The sequence below is a fragment of the Miniopterus schreibersii genome (assembly GCF_964146895.1).
Source record: "Miniopterus schreibersii genome assembly, chromosome: 1".
In the NCBI taxonomy this organism is placed as follows: Eukaryota; Metazoa; Chordata; class Mammalia; order Chiroptera; family Miniopteridae; genus Miniopterus; species Miniopterus schreibersii.
This window is the reverse complement of record NC_138101.1, coordinates 68,131,227-68,150,057: the sequence shown is the minus strand read 5'-3', so window position 1 is coordinate 68,150,057 and position 18,831 is coordinate 68,131,227. Positions and strand designations below refer to the sequence as shown.

Sequence of the window (18,831 nt, the reverse complement as noted above, 5' to 3'; positions counted from 1 at the left end):
TCCAATTCAATTTCCCTGCTGTTTTTAACCTAGAAAATTTCACCAAATGAATCCACCGAAGCTGCTCTTTCAGAATCCTCACATATCCTTTATTGAATCTAAAAAAAGACTTTCAATGTTCTTTTCTTTATCCAGAAAGTCAAAATATAACATGTCAGAATATAAACAGTTTAGATGTGGTCCTTTGACTATCTGAGTGTCTTCTGACAAAGCAAAAGGGGGGAAAGAAGGAATGAGCAGAGAGAAGAAAAGAGGGAGGGAAGAAAGAAGAATAAATATCAAAATATTAAAGAAATGGTTTTTAAATGAGCACTTCGAAGGGCCTACACAGTCTGTTAGCAAATGTATTAGAATGAAACAATTAATATTTTTTAAATGGACTTACTATTTATCATGTCCTCTTTTTAAACTTATTTTTGTTAATATCCACATTTCTAAAGACAAGAAAATTTTACTTACTTGCAGTATGGATACAACTATATAATATAATAATGCATAATAGTACCAAGAGGCTAGAGCCCTCTGTCTCCACTGGGTTGGATTTAACCTTAGTCAATGCAAAATTCTGTACTATTCCACTCTCGCCCACTAGGCAATGGCAGCAAATATCCACAGCAAATGCCATAAAGCACTTCAGACATGAATGAACATCAAGGCTTAGCTGGTTATACTAATCTTTCTTCCCTGCCCCAAATCTAGCTTTTAAAAATTCAGACTTTACTTTTTTACAACTATTTTTCACATGAATTTATTTTTAAGAACTAAAACATTACCCTAAAATATACTTCTAATTTGCAAAGCACTGCTTTAACATTTATTTCTATGTACATCTTCCACACAACAAAAGTCAAGATTATCTGTCCAGTTCAGAGGCCTGATGGTAGTTTTATTAAACACAATTAAAATCACTCCATTTGTGATTTTTATGGAGGATGCGAAAGTCTGTCTAAAAGTCACCCAAACAAAGAATCAAATACACCCTCAGATTCTTCATTTTTTGGAAGAAATTGTGTGGGCTCTTGTGTGCCTGAGCTATAAAACCTTAGCTATAATACTCTGGTCCAGAGCCCTCACTTCTAAAAGTCACCTGAGACTCCACACGTGACCCAGAACAAAGCAGCAATTTTTCTGAATCATCACTGTGCCTTCCGGTCCAAAGGTCCCCTATACTTTGAGACCTTGGGGACAGGGTTTCAAATTGGATATAAGTCTCTTCTGCCAAATCACCTTCCCAGAAGGATTCTGACTTCCATTGCAGCTTGCAAACTTTGTACAACAGGAAAAAAATCAGTGGCAAGGAAACAACACAGGCAGTGCCGCTCACCGCAATCAGCAAGGGCTCTTGAGAAGGACCTTCTTCAGCTCTGTCGGTAGAAAAGGTGACGCACTGGTCTTCCTGGGGAGGCACTCCTTTGGGACAGACACATGCTATGTATTGCCTCCCAGGCTCCAAGCCATCTATGGTTACTTGGTTCTTGCTGGAGTCCGCGTTCAGCAGCAGCAGGTCCTTTTCGCCGTGCTTGGAATACAACACGGTCACCTCAGAGTCATGCGAGGGGTTGACGGTGTTCCACCTCAAGGTCACACTCTCTTTGGTCTCACTGACCGCCCTGAGATTTTCTATTGTGGTGTTCGTCTCCATAGGCGCTGTTCGATCCAATAGTGCCAGCTCCTCTTTTTTACTTGCACCAGCTGGGGGAAGCTTACTTCCCCCCATCTCCACCTCCTTTAAATTTCTTTTCCCATCTGGATGGAGCTGGAGTGGCTGCCGGCTGGCCGTGGTGGTGCTTGTTGAAATTTTAGGGCTTAGAGCTGTGGTTGAAGAAACAGTGGAGAAGAAGAAAGGATGTGAGGAGAAGGAAACAGCAGAAGGAGGAGAGGAAGCAGAAATAGAAAGAAAAGTGGAAGAAGAGGCAGAGAAAGAAGAGGAGGAGGGAAGCCAGGGAGGTGACAATGACCCGCGTATGGATGGCGACCTTCTAGATCCTGGCTGGACCGCTCGCTCAGGGTGATCTCTGGCTCTTCTTTCAGAGGTGTCTGATGCTACCGTGGTTGTGACAACACCAACCACTGTCACAGTAACCACGGCTTCTGACATCCCAGCCAAATTTTTGGCCTTACATTTGTAATCCCCAGCATCCTTGTACGAAATGCCTGTCAGGCTTATTATGGACCATCTGACTCCTTCCCTTGGAGATTCCTGAATTACTGGAATAAAAAAGTATATAACTCTGTGAGGGGGGGATAAAGGAAAAAAGCAACGTGCCAACTGAGAAAGAAGCAACTATTTGGTTCTACATGCACCCCTTTCCCATAAGCCAAGAGGGAAAGGGCACACAGCAAGTCCCTGATGGCGGGTGATGGTTCCGTAAAATGCCTACATGAAGGTCTAGGTCATGCCAGGTGCCCTGAGTATATGGGGAGTTGTATTTTTAAAAGACACGGTACTGTGAATTGGGAGACTTGATTTTAGTAAACTTTTGTCCACTAAGTAATATTTAATTTCAGACAAGTCAATTCGTGTCTTTAGGCCTCAGTTTCTGTACTTCTAACTGGGGGGGGGGGGGCAAAAGCAGGGTAGAGAGGGTCAATGAGGGGAAAAGGGGACATCTGTAATACTTTTAACAAGAAAGATAAATTTAAGAAGAAGAAAATGATATGAAATTCAAATTTCAGTGTTCAAAATAAAATTCTGTTGGAACACAGCTACAGCCAATGTTTAAAAAGAAAAATATTAGGGGATAAGAAAGTGATCCCAAAGATCCCTTCCAATTTTAATTCACTGAAGTTTTATAAAATGTTTATCATAAGACTTTAATTAAATATTTCCCCAAGTACTTATTCATTTTAATGAAATGCTATCTATCTACAGAGGGTACAGCAGATCATTTTCTGGCATGGAGGGGTCATATTTTCAGTTCTCAAGCTTTCATTTTATATTTAGTTTATATAAACTAATAAACCATGGATTCTTTTACTTGCAGAATAATATATAGTTTTTTAAAAATTGGAATTTTACTTTCCTAAACACTTAAATATAACATATTTCCATTCTGTCTTCACTTCTGAAGCTTTCTGAAGACTAATCATAAACTAAGTAGTATTCGAGGAGCCCCAAATTTAACTCACTACCTCAAGGTATGGTCCATTTACCATCTAGTTGTAGAGATATTAGGTTTGATTTTTTTTATTATTTCATCAGGTTTCATTATTTGAACCTTGATTTAATTTAATTTTTAAAAGTTTTAAGGATATATTGCTTTAATTATCAGAATACCACTATTGAAACTAAGGCCAAAGCACTGACTTGGTCATAATAGGATCTGAAAAGTCTATGAAACCAATATTTCTAAAATTATGCCTTTTGATTCATAATAATGTTAGCATGTAATTATTTAAAAAATCATTAAGCCCGGCTGGGTGTAGCTCAGCAGTTGAGCATTGACCTAGGATCCAGGCAATGGGGGTTCAATTCCTGGTCAGGGCACATGCCCAGGTTGTGGGCTTGATCAATGACTCTCTCATCATTGATATTTCTATCTCTCTCTCTCCCTCTCCTTTCCTCTCTCTGAAATCAATAAAGATATATTTTTTTAAAAATTAAAAATCATTAAAAATGAGAAACTGGTATGAAAATCCCTTCTGAGGAAATTGTAATGGTTATACATTTTTATTTTTGTTTTTATTTCTTTTACTTTTTTTTAATTCTCACCTGAGGATATTTTTCCATTCTTTTTCAGAAAGAGTAGAGGGTAGAGCAAGAGACAGAGAGATACATTGATGTGAAAGAGACACATGGAGTGGTTGCCTCTGGCACAGGCCCCGACTGGGGCCAGGGGATCAAGCCTGCAACTGACATACATACCCTTGGCCAGAATCAAACCCGGGACCCTTCAGTTTTTTGGCCAATGTTCTAACCATTGACCAAACCAGCTAGGGCTGGTTATGTATTTTAAAGTGAGCAGTATCCAGGAGGACACAACAAGACAAAGGCCTTCTCTACAGTCATTCATGCACTGGATCATGTTGTTTTCTAAGAAAAAAATCAGATGCTCTAATTTCATCTATGTAGCTAGTCAGATAAACTGAGGAAAACATTAACCAATAAAATGAACCTTTCAAATCCCTTTTACCTAATAATCTTGGCATATTTTATTAGAATTAACCAGCCAATTGCAAATCTTCCCAAAACATGAGATTAAATACAGATCTTTGAAAATTCTTTGTCTCAACATAGGCCTGAATTAGGAAAATACCTGTATAATTAACCGGTGAGCTGTCAGATCTGGTCCATGTGAGTTGTGGGGTGGGGTAGCCAGTGGCATCACACCGCAGCAGGACATTACTCCCCAGAGCAGACGTGATTTGGGTGGCCGAGGTCATCACCGATGGCCTCAGACACTGATCCAACTCAGCCCGCTGAAATGAAATCCCCGTCAGGCGCTCAGGCTCACTGCAGACCATCAGTGGATCAAGAAGTACTATGGCAGGGTCAGCAACTTTGGACACCTCGATCATTTTGGAAATGTGACAGTCGCAGAACCACGGGTTGTCCTGCAGACCTAAACCAGAGGGAGGAAAAGGCTGATAAAGGTTATTCTGATGGCTTCAGTTTACATCACAGCCTTTTGGAGAAGCAGGTGTCTGCACTGTCTCCCTAAAAACAGAAGTACTATGAGGGATGAAATCAAGTCACCTCTATCAGTTTTGCCCTGCAATCCAGCCACCAGAATGAACAAATCCTGTCAGTCCAGATCATTAATGGTCGTAGCTAACAGTCATTGAGCACCTACTCTGTCCTTTGTTCTAAGTACTTACCAGTATTATCTCACTTAATCCCAACAACCCTATGAGGAGGAGAGTATTATTATCCCCCTTTGAAAGATGAAGAAGCTAAAACACAGAGAAATCAAATAATTTGACCAAGGTCACATAGCTAACTATGTCAGAGCCAAGATTTGAATCCTAGTAGCACAGAATGCCATAAACACCATGATAGAGATATTCCTAGGGTGCTGTGAAAGATCCTATATTATAAGTATTAAAGGGTGCCGAGAGGCACCTAACTCAGCCTGCACTAGGTCATGGTGTGGGTGATCTGAAGGTATATTGAGGTAGTACAACTTCTATGTAGCAAAAGCACTGGGTGAGATGCAGGCAATGTCAGGAGATAAGACTGGAAGATTGGTAGAGGTTAGAACATGGCTTGGCATAACTGTCATATGTGGTAGCCATGGAAGTGCAGTGTCCAAATCTCCCTTCAAGAGACAATCAGCAGCCAGGAACACAGTTGGCTGACAGCCTCTAGTTGCAAGTGCCTTCAGGATCTGCCTCTGCTCTCAGAGTTATTAGCTGAAATGTTTTGGCCTTCCAGGAGGCTGTCAGAGTGAGCTTAAAGGAAAGTGAGGAAAAGGCTACTGGAAACGAGAGGAAAAGGGACCCTTGTTATGGAGTGGCAGAAAGTTTAGCAACGCTGTCACCTGTGGTTAATATGGAAAGTAGAAAACATATTCAATAAATAAATGTTCTAGCTAAGGATGTTTCCACACAGACTGTTGAACTGCTGCCTGGTGTCTTCTTGCTGCTCATAATAAGATGTAAAGAAAAGATATCACCTAAAGGAAAATATGAAATATAAATATAGAATATTTTTCTATGTGAAAAAGCTAATATAAATATAAAGAAACAAAACGTGTTGGGTTCAATAATAAAACTGTTTCAGTATGGAGTTTCCTCAAAAAATTAAAAATGGAACTGCCTTATGACCCAGCGGTTCCACTTCTGGGTATATATCTGAAGAAACCCAAAACACTGATTAAACAGAAATGGTTCAATGACATGGAAGCATGGATCAGACTGACAAATCTCAGAGGGATGGGTGGAGGGGGAGAGATTAACCAAAGAACTTATATGCGTATATGCACAACCTAAGGACATGAACAATGGTGTGGAGAGGGACTGGGGAGGGGGGTGGGACGGGGTGGAATAGGTAATTGGGGAGAAAAAGGGACATCTGTAATATTTTGAACAAAAATTAAAAACTTTAAAAAAAAAGAAAAGAATATATGCACCTCTGTGTTCATTGCATCATTATTTACAATAGCCGAGATAAAGCAACACAAGTGCCTATCAATAGACCAGTAGATAAAAAAGCTGTGGAGTGTGTACACACACACACACACACACACACACACGATGGAATATTACTTGGCCATAAAAAATAATGCTACCTAATATTTGCAACAGCATGGACAGATCTAGAGGGTATTATGCTAAGTGAAATAAGCCAGACAGAGAAAAACAAATACCATATGATTTCACTTATAAGTGGAATCTAAAGAGCAAAATAAACAAACAAAACAGAAACAGACTCATATATACAGAGATCAGACTGATGGTTGCCAGAGAAGAGGTGGGGCTGGGGAACTGGGTGATAAAAGTGAAGGGATTAAGAAGTACAAATTGGCCCAGCCAGGCGTGGCTCAGCGGTTGAGCATCGACCTAGGATCCAGGAGATCGGGGTTCGATTCCCTGTCAGGGCACATGCCCGGGTTGCGGGCTAGGAAGCCAATCAATGACTCTCATCATTGATGTTTCTATCTCTCTCTCTTCCCCTCCTTTCCTTTGTCTGAAATCAATAAAGATATGTTTAAAAAAAAAAAAAGTACAAATTGGTAGTTACAGAATTGTCATGAAGATGTAAAGAACAGCCTAGAGAATACAGTTAATAATATTGTAATAACTATATAGTGCCAGGTGGGTACTTGAGATATTGGGGGGACCACTTTGTAAAGTATATGATTGTCTAACCACTATGCTGTACACCTGAAACCAATATAAAATAATCTTGAATGTAAACTGTAATTGAAAAATTAAAAAAATAATAAAACTATTTTTTACTCTGAGCCTCTCCAAAATTCTCAAATTAAGAAAGAGCTTCAGAATGACAATCATATCCAGAATGGGCAAGACTGTAAAAGCATTTGCTAAGATCTCAGAAGGATCTCAGATGGTGCTTCAGAGCCTGTAGTCAGACAAAAGTCTCTGTAGTGATCTTACGGGTGATGGCCCATAGCAGCCTCCCATAAAGCCCAAGGTTGAAAGGATTTACCTCAGAAAGATTTCTGGTTATGGCTTCTTATGAATGGAGTAGATTATACAATGACTCCTAAGGAGAAAAGACAGATTTGCAATTTTTAAAAATTCCAATCATGGTGGAAGATTTAACTGTTCATCATAAATTCTAGATTTCAATTTATGCCTCTTTTATTATAACAGCACTTCATGACTTGTTCATATTCTTCTGCCAGTATCGGTGAAAGTTTACTGGGGTGTTTTTTAATCTTCTATCTTAGAGATTCCTTTTCTTCCCTGGTGAAGTACCTTAGGCTTCTTCCTCTTACATTTAGTCCTGTGAATCTATGACCAGTTCCCTGATATTAATTTGAATTCTACTCAGTCTGCCAACAGATATCAAATTCATTCTGTCATATAATAACTAATATGTGCAGAATACTTTATGCTTTCAAAACACTTGTTCTTCCAGATTTTTTCTTTATAAGATAATAACAATACAAGTTTACAGTTATCAATTGCCTCCTATGTTGCAAAGACTGCACTTGTCAAGAATTGTAAAAGGACTGAGTTTTATCCTACTCTAAGGTGACCAACTCATCCCAGTTCACCGATTTCATAGATGTTGGCAGAAGACACAAGACACCTGGTCAGGGATGAAGGACAGTTCATTACTCACAGCTCTGGAGAGAGACATTATCTTTATTAACTGGGCAGTAAGCATGCTGCTCTTTGCTCTGGAGGGAGACATACCTCTCCCTTCCAAAGCAAGCGGCTCTCTACACAGACATCCATGAAAAGACAGTTCAGGACAAAAGGCAGTGCCTGCCTCTGCTCAGAAAACACGCAGAGATGTGAGAGACCACGGAAAATTGTCTCCCAACAGTGCCATGCATGCTAAGGGATCTGTCTACCTCAATCCTGACCACAGGATGGATGGGTGATATTAGCATCATCCTCACTTTAAAGAAGAGAAACCCAGTGCTCCGGGAGGTTCAGGGGTCTGCCAGCTGGATGCCGTCAGGATTTGAACCTACCTATCCTGATCTTAAAGTTCTCATTTTCTACCACCACGTTTTTGTCCTACGTTGACCTCGGGGAGCCAGTGTGATTTTTCCAATTTCACACCAAAGGACAGGAAAGCACAAAGAGATCACTTTCTTGACTTTGTAAGTAGTCCTGAGTCCCACATGTTGAAGCCTCCTAATCTAATACTCCTTCTAGGGTAACTCATTCCCTCATCGCCTAAAAGCAGCTGGAGCCGCAGGTGGCAGTTATAAGTCCTGTTATTTACAAATAGCAAATGTCAAAGCGATACCTGGAGCACAAACGTCTATGGGGGAAAGATCAAAGAGCTATAACGTTAGCAGTTTCATTCATGCTTTGAAACTGTTATAAAATGTGTTAACAATGAAACAACATTCTTTTAAAAATTAATCCATCTTGTTATATCTAAAAGTTATATAAACCAGGAAAAAAATTTTAAATCCCTGAAGAACAAAGTATGTATTTATTCCAGCTTTGAAATATCTGAGGTCAAAGGTACAACTTTTAAAACCTGAATAACAGCAATCTAAGTGCTGAACATATTCATCGAGTGTTTTTTCTTCTGGGGACAAAGGTACAAGAACCCTCCAAAGTTAAAGTGTTACTTGTACTGCATTCCTTCAAAGCAACATACCAACCACAGTCACAGTTATTTGCATTAATTAATTTATTTTACTTGGCTATTCTTGGTGAGGGCCAAGTGGACTTTGCCTTATCGTTTTTCTAAAAGGGTAATGTTTTCCATGCATCTTAGTAGTAGGATTAAATGGGCTAATTTTTTGTGAAAAGTCAGCAATAAATTCCTGTACAACAGTTTTTCTGCAAACTAAAACTCTTTAAGGCGAAGAACATGCCTAAGTGAGCTCTGAGGCAGGGCGTTTAACAAGTCAAGGGGAGAAGAAAAGTATCTCAGCAAATGGTGCTGGAACACTGCACATCTGCCTTGAAAAATAAACCTCAATCCCCATTTCACACTATACTCGAAAACTATTTTGAGATGGATCACAGTCATAAGTATAAAAACTAAGGATCTAAAGTTAACACTATAAAGAAAGTAGGATATCTCTGTGACCTGTGGGTGAGCAAATATTTCCTACATGGGACACAGAGAGCACTTAACTATGAAAGGAAAAACTGATAAATCAGATGTCCTCAATATTTAAAACTTTCTTACCAAAGACACCATGAAGAAAATGAACAAACCACAGACTTGAAGAAAATATTCATAATGCATATAACCGACAAAAGACTTGTATTCAATAATAAAAAAAGTAAAAGATAAACAATCTTAGAAAATTATAGAGGAATATACTATGGCCAATTAGCAAATTAAAACAAGGTCATTATCATTATAGATGTTCCTTGACTTGCAATGGGGTTACATCCTGCTAGGCCCATGGTAGATTGTAAATATTGCAAGTCTAAAATGCATTTGCTACACCTAACCGACCAAACATCACAGCTTAGCCTAGCCTACCTTGACAGTGCTCAGGACATTCATGTTAGCCTACAGTGAATTATCTTGAGTTTCATCCCACAAGAAGCAGGAGACACAGATGGGCATTTTGTGGACATTACAGGATGCAAAAACATAAGACAAAATATCCAAAAGACACTGACAGCACAGTACACTCTAGAGTATTAGTTGTTGACCCCCGTGATCCCATGGCTGAGTGGGAGCTGAGGCTCACTGTCATTGCCCTGCATCCCAAAGGAGCATCATAATGCTAATCGCTAGCTTTGGAAACTCAAAATTTAAAATTTGAAATACAGTTTCTACTGAATTTGTATCACTTTTGCACCATGGTAAAGTTGAAAAACCGTAAGTTGAACCACTGTACTTCGGGCCATCGTGAGTCCAGGACCGCCTGTAGTCATGAGGGAAATGCAAATTAAATCACAGTGTGAAGCTGCCCCACCCACTCCACCCCCACACGGCTGAGATGGAAAAGGCGCTTGTACTGGTGACGAGATGGAGCGAGCAGACCGTTTTGCAGTGCTAGGGAGAGTGTGAAATGGTCCAGCCTCTTTACAAACGGGCAGTTTCTGAAAAAGTTATATATATGTAACATATAGATAAAACTATATATAGTTTTACACATATAACTATACTGAGTTATAGTTATAACTTAGTTATATAGTTATCCTATGACCTAGCAATTTCAATCCTAAGAATTTACCCAAGAGAAATCAAAATATATGCTATACCCGACCCCCAGGCCTTCACTGAACTACTCTCTATGTCCATGAGTTATGCATATATGCATATAAGTTCTTTGGGGGATGGGTATGGGGTGGGGGGGTCAATGGGGAAAAAAGGGAGACATCTGTAATACTTTTAACAATAAAGACAAATTAAAAAAAAAAAAAAAATATATATATATATATATATATATATATATATATATGTTACAAAAGCTTTACACAAGAATGTAAATAGCAGCTTAATTCATAAAAGTTAACAAGTGGAAACAGCCCATGTGTCCAACAACAGGAGAAAGAATGAACAGTTGGTACATTCATAAAACTGAATAGGACTCACTGATGAGAACCTACCAACACATGGATGGGTCTCAGAAATACAATGCTGAGGGAAAGCAGCCAGGCACAAGAGTGTCTCTTACATGAGTCCATTTATATGGAATTTTAAGGCAAAGTTAACCAATGGGGAGAGAAATAAAAAGTGTTGCCGGGGCGGGAGGAGATTGGCTGAGAAAGGGCACAGGGTGGGGGGGTGGGGGGCAGGGGAACATCCCGATAATGAAATTATCCTGTATCTTGATGAGGTAGGAGGATTTGTGGGAGTGCACACGTATCATCATTTACCAAATTATACACTTAAGATCCACTGTATGCAAATTATACCTCAGTTCTTCAATTTAAAAAAAGTGTGCTACTCAGCAGTAAAAAAGAAGGAAATCTTACCCTTTGCAACTGTACGGATGGGCCTTTCATATGCTAAGGGAAATAAGCCAGTCTGAGAAAGACAAGTACCATACGATTTCACTCATATGTGGAATCTAATGAACAAAATTAACTAACAAACAAAATAGAAACAGACTGATAGATAAAGAGAACAGACTGACAGCTGTCAGAGGGAAGGGGCGTTGCAGGGCTGGGTGAAAAGAGATGAAAAGATTAAGCAAAGAGAAAAAATCCTCATAGACACAAACAAGAGTATGGTGATGACCAGAGGAAAGGGGGGTGGGGGAGGCAGAAGAGGGTAAAGGGGGATAAATGGTGATGGAAGGAGACTTGACTTGGGGTAGTGAACCCACAATGCAATATACAGACGATGGATTATAGAATTGTACACCTGGGACATGTAGTTTTATTAACCAATGTCACCCCAATTAAAAGTATAAATAAAGAAAAAAGTAAAGAATAAACGAATGATACCTCCGGAGATGGACTGTGAATTAGAAGCTTGACTCTGCCTCTTTATCAGCATGAAAAGGGGTGGTGATGATTTCAGACCCACCTCATGGAGTTTTCCAGAGGCTGAGGGACCCCGGGAGTCCTCAGAAGGGCGCTTGGCAAGGAGTAAGCCAACTTTCTAGCAAAGGATAGGCATGCCCACAGGACTGGGGAGTTGAATTAAATTAATGCCATTTCAAAAATTCTGTGGAAGTACTTGGGCTGCGGCCCTTCAGGTGAACTTCATTCTGAACCGGAGAAGAGCCCATGCTTACAATGGAGCGACTTGGGTACCAGGAAAAAGCACCCAAAAGGCATTTTATAACTTCTACTGCGGGCCTTTCCCTCCAAGGTACACAGCGCCAGGCCTTATGGAGTCTGCCTGTATAAATGTCTGCTTATTCTTGAGAAGGAGGCCATGGAAATTTACCTGTATTGCAAATCAAATATCGAATCTAGTTTCACAGTTAATTTAAATGTTTACTTGCAGGACACTAGTTTATGTTTTATGGATACACTAAAGGACGATTTTATGAAGTTGGAATTTTTACTCATATAGAAGAGGGAGGGAGTAATGGAAAAGCTCCTCCCCAAATTTTCATTATATAAATACACGATATAAAGAGCTCGGTAAAGTAATGTGTGTGGGAGGAAAGGGAGTCTGGTATTATTACATACGTACGTCGAATTACAAAGGAGAGAGGGAGAGCATGGGCTCTGCTGCCCAACAACCTGTACTAGTGTCTCAGCTCCAGCACTATGTGGTGAGTGAATGTGGGCAAGTGGCTTACTTCATGCCTCATTTCCTCATCTGTGAAATGAAAATGAACTGGTACTTACAACGGGGTTAATACGAGATGGGAAGAAGACATACCCGTAAAGTGTAAGAACTAGGCTTAGCCCTGAGCAAGCACTCCATCAATATTAACCATTACTGTTATTATTACAATTAGAACCTCTATCTGCTGACAATAATAAACACAGGACGGTAAAAATGAGATAAAAGCAGAATGCATCCCACTGGAATGGCATATGAGTGAATTCTCTGAGACGCCAGGAAAGATAGAATTGCTACAGTTAAACACTGAGTTCTAAAAACCTAGAACTGGTTCTCATCACCAAAGTTTAATGATGAAATTTGAAGACTCAAATATAATTAAAATGACAAGCCAAAGTAGGGAAGTCTTTCTGTATAAGACACTCCCATCTCGGTCCCAGCTGCTGTGGGTTATTGTTGATCTAAAATCATAACCTCAGAGGCGGTCCCCCTCATCTTCTGAAGAATTATAACATGAAAGGTCTAACGTTTTCATTACAGTCCTGTGAGCAAGATGGGCCAGTCCTCCCATCTCCATTCTCCAGATGAGGAAACTGAGTTTTCTGTGTGTGACTCACTCACAGCTTTGCTAGGCCAGCTGCCACCATGGCTGAACATGTTTCAGAATATCTTCTATTATTCATTATCATGATTCTATCATTATTTTTAAAGTAATGCATGATCATTACAGAACACTTTAAAAATATAAAAAAGTGAAAAGATGTCCCACCCCCAAAAGAGGAAGGTATTATAAAATACAGCTAGTGTATTTTTTCAGTCTTTTTCTTTGCCCATTCTAAAATAGTTATGATTATGCTATATGTACGATTACATATCCTGCCTCTGAAATTTAATGTTATACCAAAAGTATTTTCATGGTACTGCCTTTAAAGAACCTGCTTTTAAAGAATCTGAACCCTAAAACATAGATAAAGCTGTTTATCTCCATGGACAATAAAATTTCATAACCCTTTGCCATTTGATCTCTAAGTTCTCAAGCAGATTTAACTCACAAGTGAAAAATATTGATGTCCTATAAATGACTTCTTCAAGAGGTAATATTAGTAACTAATCATTCAAGAGCTATTGATAGCAACTTGTTAATTTGATTTTATTTTCTACTTTATATCTCCACTGGCTAATTCTATTAGAACCAAGAATTGCTTCCAAAGCAACATAGAAAAAATGTAGAGAAATAGAATCTCAATGTTTAAATTCAGACAATTTCTAGCTGTTAGACTTACTCATAAGGAGTACAAATTAGTGGCTAAAATAAATAAATACCACAGTATAGGCGTACATGGTGCCTCACAGTGTACATAATAAGGACTCCACAACTATTTTTAAATTAAATTCATGCCTTTTTTTCTAAACCATCCAATGATACTTCTTTTATTCTCTAATAAAAATGTTTCAAGGACAAGATAAGTAAGCAGTGGGCAAACGTGAAATAGCGATATAAGAAAAGCTTGTGATTTTTCCTTTTTGTATCGTGTTCTTATTACTCATGCTTTTAGTTTCATAAACACCAAAAAGCTTTCACCTTTCAACAAAAGCAGTGCTGAAACCATTTAAATGCTGCCAGAACATTTTCTTTGTTTATCAAAAAAAATCTCAGATTTATCTTTTTTTTGTACTTGACTTCAGCAAATATTTGATATGGTCATTAGGGATTCCTGGCACAAATTTAGCATCTAGTTGCTTCTCACAGCAAAAGGCTTATGTCATTTCACCAGCCAAACACTCATTAGTTCTTTCATTCTTCTTAGAAGTACAACCTCTTCTGCAGCCCTGATGGGCATAGCTTACAAATTCACAACACAGCCTTACTGGGTGAACAAAAATGTTAGGAAATCAAACTGATTGAGCAAAGTCACAGGCTTGCATCTCCTAGGTAAGTATGAAAGGCCTCACAGCCCACAGATACGCCTGAGAACCGTCTCAGCTCACTGATTTCATTGGGCAGCCGCATTTCCTGGGCATTCACCATGTGCAGAGCACCATGCAAAGCACTGTGGGAAGACACGAAAAAAGAAGAGAGCGACTTTACTGGAAGGAGTTTACATTTTAAGAACCCAAGACAATACCCATAGAACCTAAACAAAGTCAAGATAGAAATACAGAAAACTAATCACAGCTAAGTTAAGACCAAATCCATTAGGAGTCCTATTTGGGGCCAGTAAAAAAAACTAGAGTCTTCATCATTTCTTTTTAGATTAAGAAAACTCGGCAGCTGTCCTCCCTAACTAATTAAACCACTGCCACCTCATACAGGTGGCAATGCCCCTCTCACCCTCTGGGAGAGCCTGATGAAGGGCTGAAGGAGACCGGAGCAGAAGGTTGGCTATGGCAGGGGTGTGCTCAGAAGAACCAGGGAAGGTTGGTAGATTTTGTCACTCAGCTCCAGGCTCTATAATAGCAGCATTAGTCACACACACACACACACACACACACACACACACACACACACACACACACTACCATTATACCTTACACAGGGTAGATGGGTAAATTGACCTAGGTCAACTGATAAAGTACTATTCCATTCATAGTTCAAGTATAGGGTAAGAAACCAAATTCAATAAATATGAAAAGACTGGGCCACTGGAGGTACGCTGAGCAAATCATGTGGACCTGAGAGTGCAGAGGCTTGTGAGCTTACCAAGGATAATTCTCCTCAGAGGAAGGTTCGGGCTTCTGGACGATGGTGGAAGTGCGTGGGCCCAGCTCTCCAGGAATTCTGGCGGCAGTGTGCTTAGTCTGTTGCTTGATAAATCCAAGTAGGCGAGGCTCTTCAGGTACCTGACTGCCTCGTTTGGCACACTGGTGATTCTGTTATTGTGCAAGTCCAGGGTCCTTAGATGGGGCATGTCCAGCAGAGATGCCCAAGGGAAGGCAGCCAGGGAGTTCCCATCCAAGCGCAACTCATGCAGCTGCCTGAGGTTGTAAAAGCTGCTGGCCTCAAGGCTGGTGACCGAATTGTAGGTCACCCAGAGGTACCGGAGCTCCAGCAGGTAGTAGAAGGCCTCGGCGGGGATGCTGCGAATGACGGTCTTCTCTATGCGGAGCTTCACGGTGTCCACGGGGAAGTGCGTAGGGAACTCGTTCATGTCCAGGTCATTACATAGCACCGACCTAGTGTCACAACAAGAGCAGTGGGAGGAAACCTGCTTTCTGAGACCCATTTGAAAAAAAACAATATTTACTTGAAACCTGCACCAATTTTTCATTCCGTACTGGTTTTCACAAAATATTTGTTCAGCCTGGCTGACCTATTCATTAATAATTTGTCATCACCATCTTCTTCCAGGTTGAACCATATGAAATGGTCATTTCTGTAAGTTGAAAATGACCAAATATATGTAATGTCATGTGGTTCAACCTAATATTGATGAAGCTCTTTATGAGTCAGGCCTGTGCAACACACATCACATCCATTACCTTGCTTAATTGTCAAACAGCCTTAGGAGGTGGATATTGGGTGACAGGTAAAGCCACCAGCTCTGGAGTCAGGCTGATCATGGCTCAGATCTAAGCTCTGCCTCCTCTTTTGTGGCAGAGTCAATCCTCACCAGTTGTTCAACTTCATTTTCCCATATAGCACTGTTAGGATGTTTCATTGAAACAGATGTAAATTTTGCACATTCCTGACACATAATAAGCACTCCATGGGTGCCTGCTATTTTTACCATCAGCCTTATTTTTACAGCTAAAATAACTGAGGCCTGCCAACATTAGGTAACTTCCCAAGATCACGTAGCTAGTGGGTTACACAACCACCTTGCAAAGCCACTCTGTCCATCTCCAAAGGGCACACTTAACCTCTTTACAAAATGGCCCGTTTTTAAAGAATCCCCTGTTGAAGCTATAAATTGATCCCTGGAAGGAAGGAAGGAAGGAAGGAAGGAAGGAAGGAAGGAAGGAAGGAAGGAAGGGAGGGAGGGAGGGAGGGAGGGAGGGAGGGAGGGAGGGAGGGAGGGAGGGAGGGAGGGAGGGAGGGAGGGGGGAGGGGGGAGGGGGGGAGGGGGGAGGGGGGAGGGGGGAGGGGGGAGGGGGGAGGGGGGAGGGGGGAGGGGGGAGGGAGGGAGGGGGGACAAGTTTCACACTAGATGCTTAAAGCTGAGCTCTATTTTAACAATGTGACTTGTGCACTGCTTCCAGCCCAAGGACTAAACCAGAAACTGCGAGTTTACTTCATTCACCGCTCACTAAATTATGTGACCTTGTGACCTTGAACAGGTCACATTGTGATCTTGCTTAGTGGCACGTGTAAAACAGGCATAGAAAAATAAGCCTGTCCCATGTGTGAGTGCAAAGTATGAAGAGTCAGAGAATTTAGATGCATTTTAACTTGGAGAAAGATCTATTTCTCTCCCATTGTGAAATCATTCCCACTGGATTGCTGAAAATGAACAATGAAATGTTTTGCAAAGCATGATCTAAATTTTAATACGTTACCCATGCAGTAAACAAAAATGACAAAACAGCCATTCGGTGAAACATATCACATTAAGTCAGTGAGCTTTCAAGGCAGCCTATAACGTACAGAGCTGTACAAGCCGCACAGAGCTGTGATGCACTGCCAGCCTCTCCTGTCTGTGACTTCAGGGGGAAGCCATAGGAAGCACCAGAATCCTCTAGGGACACCTCCTACTCTTCACCTCTATTCTCTATCACAAATTTCAGTGCTACTTTAGACCAGAATGATCCAGTTTCTACTCATTAAGGTAGCATTCCAGTGTAATGGAAAAAAGCCTGGACTGGAAGTTGAAAGACCCAGTGTCTTTTTACTAACCAGTCACTATCAACTGAGTGTTATGACCATGCACAAGTCATTTAGCTTCTGTATGGGTTCAATTCTTCATTTATAAAATAACAGCAGTAGAGCTAGATTATTTCTAGAGCTCTTGCCAAGAATAGTACACTATGGCTTTCAGAAAATCCATCCATAATGGGCCACCAGGGAGAAGAAAACATTTCTGTGATTATTTCTTGAGTACCCTGGCCTGAGTCATTAACTGCTGCATAGCTTTTGCCAAGTAAGCCTTTAATTTATTACATTGTCCTAAACCACCACTGAGTCCCTCAAAAATATACCAAAGAGTTGATGAAGTTCAGTTTATAGAATAAAAAGACAAATGACTCAATAATATGTTTTAATTTCTACTAATTAGTTTAAAGCTGTAGAACATAAATTGAGCGACTCTTTTAACAAATTACTTTAGGAGGCACACTGTTCAAAATAACCTCTAAAGTTATAAGACCATCAACCAAGTCACACACAAAAATCTGGTTTTGTCATTAAACATCCTCTCAAAAAAAAAAAAATCACGGCCTATCCTGTTTAGCTAACAAGGGTTCCTTTTTGCATTTAACTTCTATCTCGAAGGACTCATGTATGTTATGAGTATGTCATTTCTCTCACTTCACAGGAAGATGTCAGAGCAGCCCAGAGGTTAAAGAGCTTCTCCAGGCCCTCCAGTGTCTGCCGCTGACAGAGTTGATCTGTATCTTCCAAACCCCTTTCTTTTCTCCAATATCCCAAAATGAAAAATTCTAAGGATGAACGTCTGTAATCTCACTCTGTGGTCTTCCTGTCTACTTTCTAAGGTCTGTCCAGCTGGCGTGAGTAATCCTCAAATGAAAGAGAAAACCCAGAAAGCAAATGACCCGGGCATGCCCAGCATCCTGCTGGGCCCTGCTTCCCACAATCAGGCCGAGCTGGCCGCACACATTTCAGCTTGTCCTCCTGAAATGAACGTTTTCTGAACACAAGTGCAATGAATATTTTTGTAACACAGAATGTGTTTGGGTGTCTCAAATAATTCAAGGGGCTTTTAAGAGCTAAACTGCTCGAGGTAAAAACAATGGAGTTAGCAACCAGTATCAACACAATTACATTAAAGCTTTTGTAAATTCAACCTTCTCTCCTCTGACTTCTGATCAACAGTTTGCTTTCAAAAGAAGGTGGATGGTGGATCCCTTTTTCTCAGAATCATTAGAAAACTTAGTAGCCAGGAGAGGAGCCTACCTTGAGCCCGTGCCGTCGTTTCTGCCGTGATAATCGCAGGTGCACCGTGAAGGACACGAACAGCTCACTCCTTCCAAAAAGCTAAGCACAACGCCCAGACATGCTAAGAGATGCATTGCTCCTTCTAGAGGTTATATGAAAAAAAAGGTAGAAACCAGATCCTAAGCATTCAGAGACTGGTGTGCCTGGAGCGCAAACAGCCATTTAGGGAGAGCAGATTACACAGGATTAGCTGAGATCTGTAGTTACTTAACCTTCAAGTGTATCTTGCGGGGGTTCAATCTTCCTAGCCTTTGAATATGACTTCAGCAAAGTAACACATTCTAAGGAAAATGAAAATCAAACACATGTCAAGAACATTTCAATCGTTGCCTGTTTCTAGATTTCTAAAGAAATGCCTATTAAATTCCCTTCCCATGGATGTAATTGCTACCATACCTTGAAG

The 18,831-nt window shown here is 40.4% G+C and overlaps 1 protein-coding gene across 1 annotated transcript; it reads right to left on the bottom strand.

Annotated features, from left to right (window-relative positions):
* Positions 1–1,042: 1,042 nt before the first annotated feature.
* On the bottom strand, positions 1,043–18,502 carry LRIT3 (leucine rich repeat, Ig-like and transmembrane domains 3; the record flags this gene model as incomplete). The annotated part of the gene is made up of 4 exons (XM_081155560.1): positions 1,043–2,208; positions 4,257–4,562; positions 15,018–15,490; positions 18,387–18,502. 4 exons carry the CDS (start codon positions 18,500–18,502, stop codon positions 1,043–1,045), a joined length of 2,061 nt encoding a protein of 686 aa, XP_081011686.1.
* Positions 18,503–18,831: the final 329 nt, after the last annotated feature.